This window comes from Quercus suber, unplaced genomic scaffold, assembly GCF_002906115.3.
Source record: "Quercus suber isolate HL8 unplaced genomic scaffold, Cork oak 2.0 scaffold_313, whole genome shotgun sequence".
NCBI lineage: Eukaryota > Viridiplantae > Streptophyta > Magnoliopsida > Fagales > Fagaceae > Quercus > Quercus suber.
Window position 1 is genome coordinate 592,911 of NW_027069769.1, and position 16,407 is coordinate 609,317.

General features: G+C 34.1%; 1 protein-coding gene across 1 annotated transcript; it reads left to right on the top strand.

The window, feature by feature from the left end:
• The first annotated feature begins 2,443 nt into the window (after positions 1-2,443).
• Positions 2,444-15,347, top strand: LOC112000776 (serine/threonine-protein kinase STY46). Its single transcript, XM_065782757.1, has 16 exons — positions 2,444-2,907; positions 3,297-3,411; positions 4,447-4,547; positions 4,746-4,865; positions 5,412-5,466; positions 6,189-6,299; positions 6,662-6,712; positions 6,898-7,073; positions 7,170-7,277; positions 10,585-10,658; positions 12,312-12,487; positions 13,183-13,278; positions 14,272-14,352; positions 14,466-14,519; positions 14,749-14,883; positions 14,972-15,347. The coding sequence occupies exons 1-16, from the start codon at positions 2,675-2,677 to the stop codon at positions 15,050-15,052; spliced, it is 1,767 nt and encodes a 588-aa protein (XP_065638829.1). The 5' UTR covers positions 2,444-2,674; the 3' UTR covers positions 15,053-15,347.
• The last annotated feature ends 1,060 nt before the right edge of the window (positions 15,348-16,407 follow it).

The following is a 16,407-nucleotide window of genomic DNA, read 5'->3' on the forward strand; positions in this document are numbered from 1 at the left end:
TACGCACTGCCTCTCTCTCTCTCTCTCTCTCTCTCTCTCTCACAATCACAGAGTCACAGCTTTTCACCGTTTCTCTTTGCCTAAATTTCACATTTATATCATGAACTCAGTCATAAAAAAACCAATGCTTTCTCACCTAGTAGAGTCATAGCCACGGCAACGGCATTAGTAATGAGCCATCTTTTTCATGGTAACCAAGATTCATATAAGATACTATCTCTGCAATTGCAGATATGGGTCCTAATCCTATGACCCTATTGACCATTGCTCCAAGCATTTAGGAGCCACAATTTTATTTGACTTTGCCCCCACACCCCATGTAACGTGGAATCTATATGTATGAGTTTGTAAGGTTGCCAATGGCCTTGCAGCCAAATGTCACTTGGGTTTGTTTTTAGCCTCTTACTTGGAGATTCTATTTCCCACACTTACTTAGCCAAAAAAAAAAAAAAAAAAAAAGAAAAAAAAGAAAAGTATGTAAGGTCGATACCAGCTCATTTTTTGGGGTTTAGCACCAAAAAGTAGGTACATAATAATATTACCCTACTACATACAAAGGCCACATAATTTATATTGTGACTTCAAGATAGGATTTCGTACTATTCAAAAAGTAATTTGTGTAGATAGTGTGTGCAACAATGTGTGTACTAACAATTAACTGTTTAAATTTAGAAATTAACATTTTTTTTTATAATTATTTTTACAATGATGGATGTGACCTATTATAATTGGTATATTATAAATATATATATATATATATATATATGCTTCTCTTAGGTTTGGATCTAATCTACCCAGGTCTTTTGTTTCTTTTTGATGAACTACCACTTATAATGGAGAATTTGCTGGTTCTTAATAAAATTGGGCATCCTTATAGCAAATTTATTTTTCCTTAATCTTATTTTCTTTTCTTTTTTAATGAACAAGTAACTCATTTTCAACCAAAAAATAAAAATAAAAATGATATTAATTATGAATTATATAAAAGTGGTGTTATTCTAATTACAACTCATCACTTTAAAAACTTATGAAATAAAAAAAAATGTAAAGAAAAAAAGTAGTCACAAAGAGAAAATATAGGACTACAACCTTTTTGTACCAGAATTTTACCACAACTATCATACTACAAGTAATGGGCACAAATAAAAATAATAAGTTTTCAGTCACAGTTTATCACATAACATAAATCTTATGAAAAAGTGTGCAGCAAAGTTTGTGATCTATAAATAACCCGAGTTAAAATTCAAGTTAAAAAGTAATGATAGGTGAGGACATAATTGTCCTTTCAAGTTCACCATGAGCTTATCCGAAATCAGTGGGCGCCCAGAATATTCCACTTGAGTTTCTTTTTTGAGTTATAGTGCGAGAAGTAGAGATGCTCAATTGGCCAAAGAAAGATGGTGGGTTTTTGGGCATATCATGGATTCATACTCATAGAGGATTATTCTAAAAAGATTTGTTAATCATCAACCACACTATAAATTAAGACTAAAATTATGATCCAACACCATGCGAATATCATTCCTTATGGGCTTTCTCCACGTTATGTAACAAAGGGATCGATACAAAGTACACATAATTTTAAAAATTATACACTTAATAGGATACTTAAACAAAAGAAAGAGATAAGACTTCAATATACACATCTTAATTTCTTATTAATTTGACTACCTACCAAATAATCAGTAAAATATAATAGGGAAGTTGAGGAAGTAACAAACTTTGATATTATCACTTTAATTTTTTTTTTTAAAATAAAATCCCTAATCCATTAATGGTTGGATAAAATATTAATGGTTCAATAAAATCCCTAATATGATGCTCTTACCATTTAAACACAAAGTCAAATGGTCCATTTAAATACCCTATTTGTTTTTAGATGCTATAAAATTTCAACATGTGAACAATAAGAAATTTAAATAATTGAGCTAACTGAAAACTATAATTTAATAAGCTATTAATACAACAATTATCGCATGACTGTATAAGTCTGATAATTATCTTCTCAAAATATACAAACGTATGAAAATGAGACTCACACAATTTGAGAGAAATAATGTATATATATAATATATGGCAAAAGTTACAGTCTCCAGTCTTTTGCCAAGGAAAAAAGTTGATGAATTTTTTACCCAAAAAACAAAAGGTCAAAGTTCCATGAAAGTTGATGCGAGCTTCCCTCACACCATAACATCTCCTCTATTATTATTATTATAAAAGCAAAAAAAAAATATATATATATATATATATAATCCAAAATTAGCAATGTTTATTATTTAATGCTTATGCATTCCACCAAACAAAGTAACAAACACACACATACACAGAAAAAACCCAGAAATGAGCCTCTCTTTCCTCCATACAAATTAGAAACAAAAAAAAAAAAAAAAAGGTTTTCTTTATTGTTAATATTATATATTATTATATTAAAATTTTAAAAAAAATTAAATCTAGTTTTAAACTTTTTAATTCCATTTGTTCTCTCAAATCTGCGTCCCTTTTTCCATATATAAAACCAGCTCGTAGTTTCTTTGTTTCTCCAAAAATCAACCACCACTTTCACGTAACAACTCTCTCTCTCTCTCTCTCTCTCTTTTTCTTTCTCTCGGTCTCTCACATTCTGTCGTTTCGTTTCGGTTATTTTTGTTTCGTTTCGGTGCTTTTTTGTTTCCAAATGGTGATGGAGGACAACGAGAGCTGCGGGAGCAGACCGAACGACGCGTCGTCGTTGTATTCGCCGGCGCTTTCGCCGTCGCCGTCGTCGCAGTCTCAGACACGGCAGCAGCGCCAGAAACTCGAGGTTTACAATGAGGTTCTCCGCCGCCTCAAGGATTCGGACAACGACGAAGCTCTTCAACCTGGCTTCGACGACCAGCTCTGGTCTCACTTCAATCGCCTCCCCACTCGGTACCACACTTTTGCCCTAAACCTTCACATACACACACATATATACGCTTTCGTAAATGTATGTATAAGTATAACTCTGTGTATTACACTGATCGATGCTTTAGTTTTGTTTCGCTTGCGATATTGTATGTATACACACACACACACACACACACACACACACACAAACACACACACAAGCACATACACATTGTTTTGATCTTTGTTTGGATTATTAGAGGTTTAATATGGCTATATTAGCGTTTTACGATTTAGTTAATTGTTGTGATTATGGATTTCATAGGTTTTGTGCTGAGCTTATTGGTAAAGTTTTTAGTGTTTTTGAAATTGAAGGAAAAAGTGAAAGGTGTTGAAATGATTGAATGAATTTTGAGCCGTTCGATTTGCAGATATGCGCTTGATGTGAATGTACAGAGGCCAGAAGATGTGCTAATGCACAAAAGATTGCTGCATTTGGCTTACGATCCGGTTCACAGGCCTGCGATTGAAGTTCGTCTCGTTCAGGTTCGATGATTTGATTAATTGAAACCTGTTGGTTCATAGAATTATTGTGTTTGTTGATGTTTTCGTGGCGGTAGCGCGTCGCGATTTTCTAATTAATTGTGTGTTAATTAGTAGTAGTTAGTTTTGTTAGTATTTTAGATAAAATGTAGCTTAAAGAGTACTATTTTGTGTCACTTTCGTTGTGTTGGTGAATGGTTATTGTCATGACTAAAGAGGTGTACTCCCCTTTCTTGATTAGCTTTCGGAATTGGATTCAATCAGGTCCCGCATGTCATGAACCATTTCTTTAAGACATGGAGGACAGTCTATTATATATCACATTCAAGGAAGTGTCGAGACGTTTGAGAAAGCCGTGTTTGGGACAAATTATTTTTATGAACATTGGTACCAAGTTCTTTACTGTCAAGTGAGATATTTCTTGATGCATGTGAAATGCTAACTAAGTTGAGTAACGAGCCAAAAATGTCAGTCTCATTAGAGTTGGGAGTTTGGAGCTGGATTGATATTTGCAAAGTTCATAAAAGAGGTTTCTTCTTATTGGGAGTAATGTAATGTGAATGATTCACACGTTTGACTTAGTTTAATTTCAATGATATAGAATTGACCTATAGCTTAATCGTAACAGTTAATCTTCATTTTCCAGACTTGTTCGCGACCTCCCATCTTCATGCCATTTAAATTGACAGACACCTTTTGGAACAATGTTGATGAGATCAAATTATACTTTCAAACTCTGTGAGACACTTAATGAATTTGAAAAAGCCTTTTTCAAACTCATTTTTAACCATGCATGCATACAATGAAACCCGCAATTCATCATTGGTTTATCAACTATGTAGCTGAGATGGTGTCATCATTGCAATTTGTTTCTAATCTTTTTATACTGGTTGTATTGTAAAATATTATTAGACACCAGGGAAGCAAGATTATACTTCATTCTGTTTATGTTCATTTTATGCTCTATTCTACTGTCTTTTATTTTTTACGAGAAAAATTTCGTTTACATATTATATTTTGGAATCATACACTTTGCAGGTTCATTCAACTTCTGATGGGAATTCAGCTGCTTCTGCGCATTCAGATTTTCCTGGTGGAGAAGCTGCCCATAATGCTATAAACTACTCTAGCAGACAAAGGTCTCCGCCCACCCCAATTATTTCCTAAATTCTAGTAACAATCTAGTTAGATTTTTAAAATCATTTCCCATAAGTCTTACTTTGATAGTTCACAAATGAAAGTTATTTAATTCTTTCACTTCTGTTGAATGTTCACTTTACTCCTTGATGTTAGCCACTAACAATTCTGACTTCTCTAGCTGGCTTTTAAATTTTCAGCATACACCCACCGCCTGCCTTCGGTTCATCTCCAAACCTTGAAGCCCTTGCACTTGAAGCAGAAAAAAATCATGATCCAGATGAGGAACATTCTGTTCATGCCAATGCACAGTTTTATCAGTAAATACTTGCATCTCAAATTATATGATTGGACTATTTAGCAACAAAAAAAAGGACTAGAGTTGGAAAATTTTACAGTACTTGTCTGGGGAAGATTATTTTGCTCATATTTTGAACTTTGATTTATCAAAATGCATTATGTACAGAATAAATCATATTAGTTTTAAGCATGTTAAAAAGTGTGATATCATAAATCCTTTTTCATTAATTTTTTATATTATTACCTTTCTTTCAAATTCCTTTTCTACTAAAGCTTAGTGATAGTGCTCTCTCTCTCTCTCTCTCTCTCTCTCAATTTAGTGCTTTGAGGATATGAGGGAACATTTAGAACTCCATATACTTATTTAATTAGGTTTGATTTCATGAATGAAGTTTTTGACATGCTTATTAAGATCACAATCTTCTAAATGATATATTGCCAAAATATGGTTATTCTTGATGCTTTAACTTAACTTAAACTTTAGCATACCTAATATATTACATAACTGACATACTTCCAAAGGGAGATTGTGATATAGTATATCTTTGTTGTTGACAATGATGTAGGCCCATGCATGAAATCACATTCTCTTCAGATGACAAGCCCAAACTTCTTAGTCAGGTAATTGATAAGATTATCATATTTAAGCAGATCAATTATTATATTTTTATGATGTTCATTAATTTGCAAACTATGTATGTATCTGCTTGTGTGCATGCATCCTTGTGCCTTCACATTGCCTGTGTGCACATGCATTTACAGATGCATACATGCCACACTGATTGGCAGTAACATGTTTTGAGCTAGTAAGTATGAGCTATGGTTGAATTTGAATTTGAGAATTTAGAATCAAGAGTTTTGAAGAACAATTGCATATATAAAGTAAAAAAAATAAAAAATTTGAAGAACAGGCTGGTATAAATGATTTTTAACAACAAATAATAAATTTGAGATTTCAGGAATTTATTTCAACAAAAACACGTGTAATGTTAAGATTTGAAATAGCATCTTACTTATCATTTCAAATCCACAAATTAATAAAGCTTAATTCCATACATGAATTTCATTGTTAGAAAGAAAATTCTATTTTTGTACTTTATTCAAGCCATTTAAAATAAAGAACTGAAATCAAAGTACTTATTGTCAAATACTTCCCTCCAAATGAACCATACATGTAATTATCTTTGGAGTGCTCAACTCAATTCAACCGGTCCTCAGTTCAAATTTTTTTGAACATATATACGTGAAGATTGTTTTTTTTTTTTTTGTGTGAAGATTTTATCTCTGATGATACGGTAGCATTATCATTCTTCATGTTCACTGATGTTCTGCTAAATTTGCAGTTAACTTCTTTGCTTGCCGAGATGGGATTAAACATCCAAGAAGCACATGCTTTTTCAACAGTAGATGGTTACTCTTTAGATGTCTTTGTTGTTGATGGTTGGCCTTATGAGGTACTTTTAATGACTTAGTTATCTACCTTGAAAGTTTAGATCTTCTATACAATTAATTCAACTTTTGTTATATGGCATTAAGACAAGACCAGCTGGTCTGCCACAACAACGTTTCCTTTTTTTTGGTCATAATTTTGTGCATTTTTTTTTTCGTCTTTCCAAATATTATTATAGTACAATTTGAGAAGGTAAATGTATTTTGGGCTTAATTGGAGTCCAAAACGAGAAAAGGGCCTTGGCCCCAGATGCTATGGAGCACCTTGGGAAGTTTTAACTAGTTTGAGTTCTAAATTTTAATACCAAAGCAATCCTTTTTTTCCCCCTCAAGCATTGCTTAATAGACTTTGGTTGGGCTGAAACAGGACACGGAGCAGCTCAAAACTGTATTGGAAAGGGAGGTTTTAAAACTTGAGGTAATTTCTTGCAACTTATTTCTGCTTTCAAGTATGATAGCTGGCAATAAGCACTATCTTTTACCATGTCAACTGACCATCTATATTTTCCTCTTTATTCTTTATTCTTTATTCTCCTTCCCCTTGTCAATTATATTATGAACAATGCATCCATAATCAGTTTGGAATTTGGCGTTGCTATTCAGAGGCAGGCTTGGCCAAATCCTCAATCATTACCTCCTGTAGGCAAGCATGATCTAGTGAAGATCAAATGTGAACCTGATCATTTGACAATCCCTAATGATGGGACTGATGTATGGGAAATTGATCCTAATCATCTGACGTTTGGAAACAAAATTGCATCTGGGTCATATGGTGACCTGTAAGTTCACACATACACCTTTTACTCTTCTTATTTTTGGTTAGGCATACACTAATTTTTTTGTGTTTAGTTAACTAACTTGTTTAATGGAATCAGCTACAAAGGTACATATTGTAGTCAAGAAGTAGCTATTAAAGTCCTCAAGCCTGAGCGTGTAAATTCAGATATGCAGAGAGAGTTTGCGCAGGAGGTCTTTATAATGAGGTCTGTTGAACTATGTTATTTGCCTAAATTTTGACCCCGGGATATATGTTCTTCATATCTTGTTTGTTGAGGTTGTGTAACTAGGCTTAATATAATTATTTGTGGGCGTTAGAGTTAGTTATGAAGACTTAATTCTGTGGAAAAACATGCAGTACAATAAAGGAAACATAGCAGTTATTGGCAGTGATCTAAAGTTTTGTTTTAATTATATTTTGTCACTGTTGATCAACGTCAAAATTCAAATTTTAAAACACAAATCATATATTTCAACCATGGTATAGAATAGTCTAGTTGAGATGTAGGTGGGTTTTGAGTTCAACTACAGTGCTCATTCTGTTTTTGCACATGCACTTTAACTAATATTGGGTTAGCTTCTTTTTTTGGGAAAACTGTAGGAAATTCTGTGATGTTTTACTGACAACCTTGAATACTCACTTTTTTGAAACTACATGGATGACTTAATAACAACCCCAAGGGAGCAGCATAATTGGTTAGGGGCCTTTGCCTCATGAAGTGGAGGTCACTACTATTCCTCTTGGGGCCAAAATTTGTTTATCTTAAAAAAAATGGATGATGTAATGACAACATTATCTACCCTTACTTTCAACTCTTTGTCAATGACTTTAATGAGCTCTGCTTATTTCAGGATCTTAAATTTACTTTAATACTTGTTTGATTCCCTTGAATTATACCAATTAGCTTATGTAAGTAACTATGATGTCATTCTTACTTCAAACTACTTATTAACATTCTTCTCTCCCTCTTTCGCAAACCCAATGGCTCTTGAACCCACAACCTCGCCCTTCACCCTAGAATTTATACCAGTGGAGGTGCTAGTTGAGCCAGAGCACATTGGCGAACGATCTCACGTACAATTTAATTATTGTAGTTAATTAGGTTTAGAAATGATTTTATTTCATATCACAATGAAGTTAAAAATGAGACCATTAAATCACCTGCCGAACACAAGCAAAATGTATTTGATTTAAGCATATGGAGATCAAATTCTCAACAATGGAAAGAATGGAAAGAAAACTGAATTGATACTGGTAATAAATTGAAAAGGTTGTTTAATTCCTGTATATATTGTTTGGATGTTTCTATGGAAAGGAAAGGAATTTTAAGAAGAAATGGAAGGGAAATTTTTAAAAAAGTTGATTGTTCTTGCTTTTATTTAGAATCCAAAGAAGGTAATTTCAAAAGGAAAGCTTTTTTAACTACTTTACGTTCTCTTGCCAATTAGCCCTAGTGCAACTAACACCTCCTCCCCTTATAAGTTTTATGGGGAGGGTGAGGTTGTGGGTTGCGTGTGTAACTCTCCATTAAAAATGGTACAACATTTCCTTTGATTCTGTCCAAAGTGGGCATTGAACCCAAAATGGAGCTGACTGGATTGAAATGAAATGCTACCCATTCCATTCCCTCCCAAATGACATATAAACCACCATCCCTTTTGGGTTTCCCCCATCCAAACATGGTTAAGATGAAGTAGTTTGATAATCTAGCTAACTTCCTTTTATGAGTTGGATGTAAATTAAGTTTTGATTCAACTAAATCCAAAATGTGAAATTAGAAAACCCTTTAAGCTCTCCTTTTACCCTAAATCAAATTTTCCTTACATTAACTTGTATCAACCTTTGAAATTGCCATTAACACCCCCACCTGCCTGATTAACTTGTATAAATTCTTCTCTTAGAATTGCATCTTGATTTCTTTTCTATTTGTTTGCTGTTTCTGCTTCTCTTTGTTCATCATCATTAACACCTTGTATTTTCCCTTCCTTTCTTTCATCAGTAATATTACTCTTATTACTGATAATAAAATAAAATAAAACACCACCACCCTCCTGACCTTTGTGCTCCAAGTTGCTCCATCACCAAAACCTCAATTTTCCATCACCATAACCTCCATTTTACCTACCTTAATCACTATATTAATTATTGTACCATTCAAAATTATAGTTGAGTGAACCAAAAACCATCCCCATTTAACCAATCCCAAACCCACTCTCACACATAGCATCTTCATTTTCGTTGACCCATGTAAACTCACTTATGAGCAAGCATAACCCATAAGCATTATCTTTAATTTACCTATCAAAAAAAAATGCATTATCTTTAATTCTTTATTAAGACACCTGACGTAGGACAAGGGGGAATAAGGTAATCTGATTTAGAACACCAGGGACAGATCTGGTAGAGCTTGGGCTTTGAAGAATTAGAGTTAGGTTTTGGTGGGGATTAGGCTAGAAAATAATGGGGATGTAGGGTTTCCAAAGGGACAAGGATCAATAGGGTTTTAGGAATGAAATCAAAGGTGAAATTTAAGATTTGGGTTGCTGTGAACAGTAACCTTGAAGAGTAAAATTAAAGAAAATAGATAAATTCTAGGAATCACACCTAGACTTCCTAAGCATCACACTTAGGGTTCCTTGGCATCACACCTCAGAGAAGGTTACATCACACAAACCATGAAAGAAAGCATACCTCTTAAATTTTGAAAACATTCATTAATAATCAACTCAATAGAAAGCACTACAACTCTTTAAATAGAAGACTAATACCTAATCCTTGTTCAACTAGGATTTCTTAAAACCCTAATAAGACTTGGACTTGGACTTAGGCTTTTACTACTAAGCCCAGCTAAATAACCAAACTTAAAATAAAGCCCAAAAGAAGATCCAATGGACTGCTAACACATCCCATTCCAGAATATTATGAAATTACAAAACTGCCCTTGATACATAAAATCAAATAAAATATAATAAATCTGTCTTCTCATTGCCTCCTGCATCAACACCTCTTCTAGAAAATGGAAGTGTAGGCTTTGATTTTGATCATGTAACATATAATATGCACCAATTGATGTAGTGCATATAGTTTATGATGGTCATTTGCCACTTTCTGCTTGTGGCACTATCCAATGAAACCCAATGAGAAGTTAATTTAATTTCAGACACAAAAGTGAAGGAGATCTCTACGTTTGAAAGATTTGTGAAGGATGTGCATGTGTATTTTCCTTACAGTTAACTGGGGAACTGGGTTAATTATATTATTTAATAACAAATAGACAAGAATTGTATATTGCAGAACTTATCACATGAAAAGCATCAATTGGATTTTGATGTCTTTGTCAACATTGTTTTTTTACTTCTTTAAATGTTTGCATTTATAATGTCAGTTCTTAACTTCGCTGTTTTATTTTGGAACAACCCCCCCACCCCCTGGGTGGCAGGATCTACAGTAATTTCTCTATGGAATGCTTGACTCTTTAACATACTTTAACAAACTTCTTTTGAACATTACAGAAAAGTTCGACATAAGAATGTTGTACAATTCATAGGTGCATGTACCAAGCCTCCAAGCTTGTGCATTATAACAGGTGAATTCCAATGCATTTGCAATTTTTATTTGGTTTTTAATAAAAATAAATTATTATTTTGGTACCTTGTTCTTTTAGAGTTTTTTATTAATGTCATCTCCATTTCAAAGATTTGTTTTTATCTTTAATACTCCAGAATATATGTCCGGTGGAAGTGTGTATGACTTTTTACATAAACAAAAGGGAGTTTTCAAACATAACCCATAAGCATTATCTTTAATTTACCTATCAAAAAAAAAAAAATGCATTATCTTTAATTCTTTATTAAGACACCTGACGTAGGACAAGGGGGAATAAGGTAATCTGATTTAGAACACCAGGGACAGATCTGGTATAGCTTGGGCTTTGAAGAATTAGAGTTAGGTTTTGGTGGGGATTAGGCTAGAAAATAATGGGGATTTAGGGTTTCCAAAGGGACAAGGATCAATAGGGTTTTAGGCATGAAATCAAAGGTGAAATTTAAGATTTGGGTTGCTGTGAACAGTAACCTCGAAGAGTAAAATTAAAGAAAACAGATAAATTCTAGGAATCACACCTAGACTTCCTAAGCATCACACTTAGGGTTCCTTGGCATCACACCTCAGAGAAGGTTACATCACACAAACCATAAAAGAAAGCATAGCTCTTAAATTCTAAAAACATTCATTAATAATCAACTCAATAGAAAGCACTACAACTCTTTAAATAGAAGACTAATACCTAATCCTAGTTCAACTAGGATTTCTTAAAACCCTAATAAGTCTTGGACTTGGACTTAGGCTTTTACTACTAAGCCCAGCTAAATAACCAAACTTAAAATAAAGCCCAAAAGAAGATCCAATGGACTGCTAACACATCCCATTCCAAAATATTATGAAATTACAAAACTGCCCTTGATACATAAAATCAAATAAAATATAATAAATCTGTCTTCTCATTGCCTCCTGCATCAACACCTCTTCTAGAAAATGGAAGTGTAGGCTTTGATTTTGATCATGTAACATATAATATGCACCAATTGATGTAGTGCATATAGTTTATGATGGTCATTTGACACTTTCTGCTTGTGGCACTATCCAATGAAACCCAATGAGAAGTTAATTTAATTTCAGACACAAAAGTGAAGGACATCTCTACATTTGACAGATTTGTGAAGGATGTGTATGTGTATTTTCCTTACAGTTAACTGGAGAACTGGGTTAATTATATTATTTAATAACAAATAGACAAGAAGTGTATATTGCAGAACTTATCACATGAAAAGCATCAATTGGATTTTGATGTCTTTGTCAACATTGTTTTTTTACTTCTTTAAATGTTTGCATTTATAATGTCAGTTCTTAACTTCGCTGTTTTATTTTGGAACAACCCCCCCACCCCCTGGGTGGCAGGATCTACAGTAATTTCTCTATGGAATGCTTGACTCTTTAACATACTTTAACAAACTTCTTTTGAACATTACAGAAAAGTTCGACATAAGAATGTTGTACAATTCATAGGTGCATGTACCAAGCCTCCAAGCTTGTGCATTATAACAGGTGAATTCCAATGCATTTGCAATTTTTATTTGGTTTTTAATAAAAATAAATTATTATTTTGGTACCTTGTTCTTTTAGAGTTTTTTATTAATGTCATCTCCATTTCAAAGATTTGTTTTTATCTTTAATACTCCAGAATATATGTCCGGTGGAAGTGTGTATGACTTTTTACATAAACAAAAGGGAGTTTTCAAGCTGCCATCCTTGATCAGAGTAGCAATTGATGTTTCCAAGGGAATGGACTACTTGCACAAAAATAATATAATCCACAGAGATTTGAAGGCTGCTAATCTCTTGATGGATGAAAATGAGGTAAAAGGCATTCAATCTTGTATACTTATCTATGTAGTTTTATCTAGCTATCTTGTTCATATTTGCTTTGGCGTATTATTTTTGTGCAGAGTGTATTTTAGAAATCCACAATATATAGTTACAGTGCAGATATCCTCATAATCTCTTTGTTTTGATAAGTATCCCTGGTGGTTTAATATTTCAAAAGGTTTTGACCATCTCATACTTGGTAAAATCAGTAGTCTATACCTCATAGAATGGTCTGTTTGATTTTTATAAATTCCAGCATGTAAAAGGCCTTATTTGTGTTTACATAGTAATGGTAGTTTCTTGTCTACCAAGTAGATGATAAAGAAAGATACCACAACTTGTTTGTTTTAGATTTTTACTTGCGCTTAAGTTTGTTATGGGTAGACTAAAATTATTTTACATCCCTAAAACAGTTACTCTACCTTGTTTTCTATCTATATTTTCTTTACTTTCAAACCGAGAACTACTCCAGCGATATCTAGCGCTTCTGAAATCTCGTGTACCTCAGGACCTACATATACATAATCCATTTGTAACAACCTTTTTTGTTTCTCTCAGTGGTATTACATTATTAAGGCATTTGGATTAATTTTGATGAAGCTTTCACACTCATTCCATGACTGCCTATTGTTCTGCATCACTGCATGCTTGTTAAAGAGGTTCTTATAATATGCTTTGCCTTTCAGGTTGTTAAGGTTGCTGATTTTGGGGTTGCTAGAGTAAAAACTCAATCTGGAGTTATGACTGCAGAAACTGGAACATATCGGTGGATGGCTCCTGAGGTATTAATTTATTTTATATTAAATCAGGGAGCCTCTAATAATAAGAAGTTGTTTGAAAGTGTTCCAGTGTATACTGACATCTGCCTTTCCAAAACCTACATATTTTTTAATTATATTTGTTTTTTATGAAATTTTATGTGATGCTTCTTGTTGTGAGAACAGTAGGGAATAGTGTATTACAATTTTCAATAACCATGGGATTATATAGCCATTCTTGAATTTAATATGTTATGTGGCGACTTTCATCGGGTATGAAGTTACTAAAATTTTCTTTCGATCCCTGCTTATATTATCAATTTCAAGTGGAATGTGGGTGACAGTATAGTAAGTTGTTTTGATGAGTCTGTTGACCTACTGGTAGAAAAGGAGTCCATTTGAAATGGTGGGATAATGGTCTGCTACAGTTGCTAGGCCATGTGAGTTTTGGACTTCTTGGTCTATCATGATACTGATCTTTAAGGCAATCAACTTCTTAGACTTAATTTATAATATTGACAATGAATTGGTATCAGGCCAGTGGCTGTAATACAAGACTATGTTCCCAAAATAAGCCTTGTGGATCAGTCGGGAGAAAAATTGTCTTTGAATTCCTGAATATTTTATCCAAGACATTCCAGGTTTTTCTGTGAAAACTTTTCTTTGGTGCTGGAAAGGATTTCTCATCCTTCTGTCATGTATGACTTTTTGTTAGATATGATGTATATATATATTTTTTTTTTCTTGTTGTTAAAGAGTGCGAGGAAAAGAGAATTGGAAAGAAAAGAAAAAACAGATTTGATGAGAAGTGGCATACAAGAAAACAGCTAATAGCCATCTGAATTTCTTGCTGTATGAATTTTGCTTTTTCTTATTATGAATGGGTTTATAACATAAATTTTTTGCTTGGCAGCAATTGTTTTCCATCTTCTATTAGGAGTGTTTTTCATCTTCATCTTCTACTAGGAGAGTGATCATTTTGTCATTTGCTTACCAGAGTCGTTTTTTGCATTGAAGGTTATAGAACATAAGCCTTATGATCACAAGGCTGATGTTTTTAGCTTCGCAATTGTATTATGGGAGCTACTAACTGGAAAGGTATTGCTTGGTAGTAGCATTTTTTTTCCTTCTTAATTTTAATGAGTATATCTTGTTTCTTGCATCTGGCCCCTTTAATTAATCAATAATGTATCTCTTGTTTTTCTTGCCAGCTTCCATATGAATACTTAACCCCATTGCAAGCAGCTGTAGGGGTGGTTCAGAAGGTAAAATATTTTCTGAACATCATTGTTGAATAAGTGTATTTACCATTTGCCAATGATGTCATGTCTGAACTATATTCAAATCATATCGATCAAAGCTCAAGCTTTGAGACCAGTTACCAAACTGGCTTAGTGCCTACCCTTAATAAAAAATGGGTTGTCTTTATTTGATTGGATGAATCTATCTGGTCTTGTAAACACAAATTGCATTTTTCTTTGCTATGCTTTCCAGGGTCTACGGCCTATTATCCCAAAGCACACTCATCCAAAGCTTGCTGAGCTGCTTGAGAAATGCTGGCAGCAAGATCCAGCATTAAGACCAGACTTCTCTGAAATTATAGAGATCCTGCAACAAACGGCAAAGGAGGTAAGTTCTTGTTATGAATGCACAACAATGCTTTCAAGTATTTGACTCATACAATCTGTAGCTTAAAATTGGTATGTTCACGGAACAGGTTGGAGACGAAGGAGAGGGAAGGCACAAGGAGAAGTCATCTGGAGGATTCCTGTCTGTTCTTAGAAGGGGTCATCACTAATGAAGACAGATAATAATTCAGTTAACATGGACCATAGGATTTATCGTGCAGACCATTTGTCACTCTTTACATCAGTATGTACAGTATATTGTTCAAATGATCATCTTTTTCTGATCCTTTCTGATATGTTTACCTCTATCCATTCTATTAACCGGCCATTCCCTTATAGATATTGTTATACCATATATTAATTTATAAGCAGGGGTAATGGTTTGGAGGAGAGTAGTTGTAACCATTTACAGATCTTCTGCGGCTTTATAATAAGAAATTACTGATGGGAATTTTTCTTTCACCAGTTCTTGGCTTTCACGAGTGATATGGTGTGTTCAACGGTAAATTGCATTAACACCTCCTGAACTTTCATGCTAATGCACTAAGATTCCCTAAACCCTTTTTTTTCACCGCTAATTTGGATGGAGCATCGACAGACGGGGGCTTATATTAGGGGGGAAAAAGTTCAGGGGGTGTTAGTACAATTTACCCAATATTCATTACGGAAACGAGAACAAAGAAATTTGGACATGTCCTCTGGGGCTGGACCCCCTAGTAACTTCTTTTTGGTGGCTCTAACTAGATGTACTTATTAAGCTGCCTAGAGACAATGGCATGATTCTCTATGGTCAATGTGGAAGTAGGGACAGTGCAAAGAGATAAAGATGAACCCATGTTTTATGGTTCGCCAGGATTCTCTATGCTATTGGAGGTCCAATTTTTTGGTAGCTACTTTAACAGACAATACAACAAACTAATCCCATTCTTATCTGCTTTAGTGTTGGGTCTACTAGTTCATGTACACACTTGTGGTTTGTGTGTTGAGAACCTGGGATTGAGATTAGGGTATTGCAACCTGATGCAATATCTCATAGGAAAGGCAAAATAGGCCCGACTTGCGGGTACCTGATCCAACCCGACCCTAATGGGGTGGGTTTTACCCAACCTGCAAAGCAAATGGGGCGGATTTGGGTTTTAATAAATAAAAAATAAATAAATAAAAAAACCCGAAACGGGTTCATGTCAAGTTCAAGTATTATGCAAACCCATCCCTCAAACCTGACCTGTATACATATATAATATTTAAAAATATTTAAAAATCCTAACCCTAAGTATAAATATCTTCTAATCTCTCTCCATTTTCATCTTTTCTAATCCTAACCCTAACTTAGCTACCCTCTCCCTCTTCGTCTCTCAACTCTCTCACTCACAAGGCCACAAGCACAACTCTCTGACTATCTCATCTCTGGTTCACCCTTGCCGATCTCAGCATCTCACACAACCCTCCCATCTCCCTCACCCTTCCCACACAACCCATATGGCCATAGCCCTCACCCATCTCGCGTCGATACACTACCAGTCAA